The 4156-nt window shown below is 55.8% G+C and overlaps 1 protein-coding gene across 1 annotated transcript in view; it reads left to right on the top strand.

Moving 5' to 3' along the window:
* The first annotated feature begins 632 nt into the window (after nt 1–632).
* Nucleotides 633–4156, top strand: part of LOC114626431 (bone morphogenetic protein 8B) — an 18769-nt gene continuing 15245 nt past the window's right edge. The window contains exon 1 of the mRNA XM_028773830.1: nt 633–957. Coding sequence (XP_028629663.1) covers nt 633–957 — 325 coding nt within the window. The remainder of the gene's footprint in view (nt 958–4156) is intronic.

The raw sequence follows: 4156 nt of genomic DNA, 5'->3' as shown, positions 1-4156 counted from the left end.
CCCACCCTCGAGGCACCGTTGGCATCCGCCCCGCCCCGACGGCCGGTCCTATGGACGCTTCCGGAGACGCGTGGCTGCGGATCCTACCCCCAGCTCCGGACTTAGGAGCTCGCCCAAAGCGGAACGATCCGCCCCAAGGTGCAGGTGCCCGCTCCAGAGACACCGACGTCTCCGCGCGGAGCTCTGGGTGTGCCCAGGTAGCTGGATGGGGACCCACACACCCATGGTGTTTTCTCCCCGACCCCCGATACCCACCTCCGGGTCCCACTCGTGTCCCCACCCCAACCCCTACTCGTAGTTGCAGCGGCACAGACACCTTGTGGACCTGAGTCCGCGCTCGAGCCCGCCCCCGAGTCCCCATTGGTTGAGTTCAGTCAGGGGAGGAGCCGAGCAAGCACTCCGGGTTCTAGTCCCCGAAGGTCGGTCCTGCTCAGGACACCCGCAAGTCGGCATCGCGCGGGCCCACGTTGCTCTGCTGGGCCTACAGGCGCGGCGACTGCCTGCGGAGCGCGTGGTGCGCAGTCGTCGTAGAGCTGCCCGCGACAGGTGAGAACTCGAGATCCGCAGCACTATCCCATTCTTGTCGTCGAGGCGTCGCTGGATACGGGTTCAGAGTCCGCTGAACGTACGAGATGGCTGCGGGTCCCGGGCTCCTCTGGTTGCTGGGCCTGGCTCTGTGCGTGCTGGGCGGCGGGCACCTCCCGCGTCCCCCGCACGTCTTTCCCCAGCGTCGACTGGGAGTAGGCGAGCCCCGCGACATGCAGCGCGAGATCCAGGAGATGCTGGGGCTGCCGGGGCGGCCCCGATCCCGAGCACCTCTCGCGGCTGCCCAGCAGCCAGCGTCTGCACCCCTCTTTATGTTGGACCTGTACCATGCCATGACGGATGACAGCGGCGGCGGGTCCCCGCAGCCTCACCTGAACAGCGCTGACCTGATTATGAGCTTTGTCAACATAGGTGAGTGTGGGGAGGGCCCCAGGGTGTCCGCAGTCTCCACGTGGAGAGCGCATGGCTGCCTGTCTTGGAGGGACTATCCTAGCCACTTGACTGGGGATGCTGTCCTCTAGAAGCATGAGACTCCTGTCACAGGGAGTCACGAGTGTGGCAGACTCGATCACGGGGAAGCAAGAACTACAGGGGTCAGGACTGGAAGGTCTGAGTGCTAGTTCAGGTTCCAGCAGGCCTTCTCTCACCATGACGCCTAGTAGTAGTAATCTGGTGATGCCCAGGTCCCCTAGGTGGCACCGGAAGACAATCCTGGGCAGACTGATGAGTAAACAGAGGCCATGGTGCTGTCACTGTGATAAACGCAGCCGTGAAGAGAGGGACAAAGTTCAGTGTGGAAACCTGTGGTCATATCAAAGTGACCAGAGCTGACCCTCGTGCCCGGACAGCAGGTTCTTTCTGTGCAGGAAGTGGGTGGGTGGGGTGCAGTGTTAGGAGGTGGAATGGACAGACTCGGACATGACTGTAGCCTTGTGGGCCTGGGCCCCAGCGGCTGGACCTTGGCCAGGCACGGAGAGTAGAGTGTTCAGGCCAGTGAATGACCCAAGGGGCAGCGGTGAGTCCGTTCTCCCAAAGAGTGGCTCCTCCTTTCTCCGGATATCTCTAGACATCGGGACCACTTTTTCTTACTAGTCTTAAAGCTATTTTCCCCAAAGCCTTTATCTGTAGTCTTGAGTATTTACTTTTGGTTAAGTCCCCATCTGCTTTGCTCCTGTCTGTGACAGGTAGCCTGGGGCTGGGTTGGGTGCCAGGTCTTGAGCTGAGAGCAGGGCACGTAAGGGCCTTGGCATGACCACCAACCTCTTGTACGCACAGTGCTGTTCGTCTTCCCAACAGCATAGGGGACCAGCAGCAGTCTCTTATTTCCCCGGGGAAGGTGAGGCAAGCAGTAGCCCCTAGAAACTGCCTGATAAGGCTTGGGCTGCCTGGCTCTGCATCCAGTGCTCAGTTTTGTGACATTCCTTCCAGGGGAAGGAGAACTTTCTAGAGTGTAGGGGGTAGGGGCAGGACATCTGAAGGTAGGAAAAGGACAACCAAACCTCTGCTCTCTGTTCCATGGCTGCTGGTGACTAAGGTGGGGGTGGGGTGGGAGGAGGGGTGGGGGTGGAGGTGAGGGTGGAACACAGTGAAGGACAAGGCGGTCCTTAGGCAGCACTGAGAGTCCACAGCCAGGAGGGGCTGCATCCAGTGGCGTCTCTATACAGCATTCCTGCTTAAAGATCTGGCTTGCACATCCTTAGGACACACTACATGTGGGACTTGAAACTGTCTCTTCATCTTCAGGACAGGCTGACCTATAGTTCAGGAATAAAAAAATGAACATAGCATTGCCTTAGAATGTCCCCAGGGGAACCTCTGATCAAAATGAGTCACCACCCAGCCAGGCCTTACTCCCCTCCCCCAACTTTCTCTCTGGGTCAAGACATGAGCAGGGCCTTCGGGGACATCCTTTGCTCTCCCCAGGATGGGCATCCCTCCCTCTGGAGCAGTAGTAGATCACTAGAGCTGTCGAATGGACAAGCAGAAAGCCAGTGGAGAGTAAACCTGCTCCAATCTCTGACGATCCCTATCCCTGCTACCAGCAGCTCAGCTTTGTACACAGGATGGCATAGTTCTCAAGAGAGCTGGTCGTGGTGACTCGTGCTTGTAATCCCAGCATTCAGGAGGCTGAGGCAGGAGAATTGCTACCGAGTGAGCAAGACCAGTCTGGACATCAAAGTGAGAGACCCCGTGTCATATGAACACAGAAAGGGGTATAAGGCAGATGTTCCATGTGTCTGTCTTGTAGACATTTAAACCTAGATTCTAAAAGCCAACCAAGAGCTGTGTGTCCTTGTGCTTAGAATTTTCTTCCAGTCCAGAAGATCTTTGACCTTTCACATTCTTCCATTTGTTGTTGGCTCCTAGCAACAGCATGTGAATTATTTGGGAATCCCTGCTTTATGGACTCAGGTTAAATGGCTAGCCCAGGCACACACAGCATGTCTAAAACCACATCACAATAGTTATGAATTCCAAACTGTGGATTGTGTTTCCTTCCAAGTCACATTTCCCCCATTTTACCTGAGTGTCCAGTAGGAGCCATAAATTAAAGAGCAGGTCTTTCTTTGTTCAGTGAAGACTCAGTGTGGGTAACTCATCAAAGTGCATTCTCTATTTTGACACATTGGAAACACTAGTAAACACTCCTAACCACAGTGAGTTTTACCTGGCGATTATCGGAGCCTGTGTGTCAGACACATACACAGATGCTGTTCTTTTAGCAAGCCAGGCCGATCCTGAAGGTCAGAGTTCTGGAACCAGCATCTCAGTGGTGTCAAGGCTATATGACCTTGTGGAGCAGATGTGACAGCAGATTCCTGTTCCTGGTGTCCCTGTGCTCAGAGAATGGAGAGCCTGGAGCTAAGCTGGTACTCACAGCCCCAGACCCTGACTCTCATCCCCTCTCTGATCATATTGGGTCTGTTTCAGAGGAACATGCTTGCTTGCTGCCCCGTCCCTGGCTGGGTGGCCTCAGGCTCTCCTCTCCTTCCCAAGGGCAGAAGGAGGCAGAAAGGACCTGCTCAGCTCATGTCAGTGGTCAGGCAGGTGGCTTTGTTCTGGATGGGGAAACTGAGGCACAAACAGCACTAACAGGCAGAGTCCAGGCAGGACCACACGGAGCCATCAGCACATGCACTGATCCCTTTCCCAGCCCAGGAGCTTTTATCCCCGAGGCCTCCGATGGCCAAGGGCAGGGACAGCAATGAACGGTGGCCGGGTATGAAAGAGTGAGAGTGTGTGAGCATTAGAGACTGGCCGTGCTCTCCCTCTGCCCCTGCCAGCTCTGCAGCCAGAGATCCTTTCTCATCACTGACCTCAGGGTCACTTCATTTGTCTCTTCATTTCTTCACTCACTCACTCACTCACTCATTCATCCATTCCTCCCACAAGTAGTCGTGCAGTACCTACTATGCGCCAGGAGGCCTGGCTCATGGTTCCAGTTGTGGGGGCAGTCACACTGCCTGTGTCCTTTGGGAGATGAGCTTCTAGTGGGAGAGACAGAGAATGCATACACATGCCATGAAGATGGTTGTCAGGTATAACACACACACACACATGCACACACACACACAGCACACACACACAGCACACACACACAGCACACACA

The sequence above is a fragment of the Grammomys surdaster genome, unplaced genomic scaffold, assembly GCF_004785775.1.
Source record: "Grammomys surdaster isolate TR1022 unplaced genomic scaffold, NIH_TR_1.0 235, whole genome shotgun sequence".
Classification (NCBI taxonomy): domain Eukaryota; kingdom Metazoa; phylum Chordata; class Mammalia; order Rodentia; family Muridae; genus Grammomys; species Grammomys surdaster.
The sequence above is the reverse complement of the archived record's forward strand: the minus strand, read 5'-3'. Positions and strand labels throughout refer to the sequence as shown.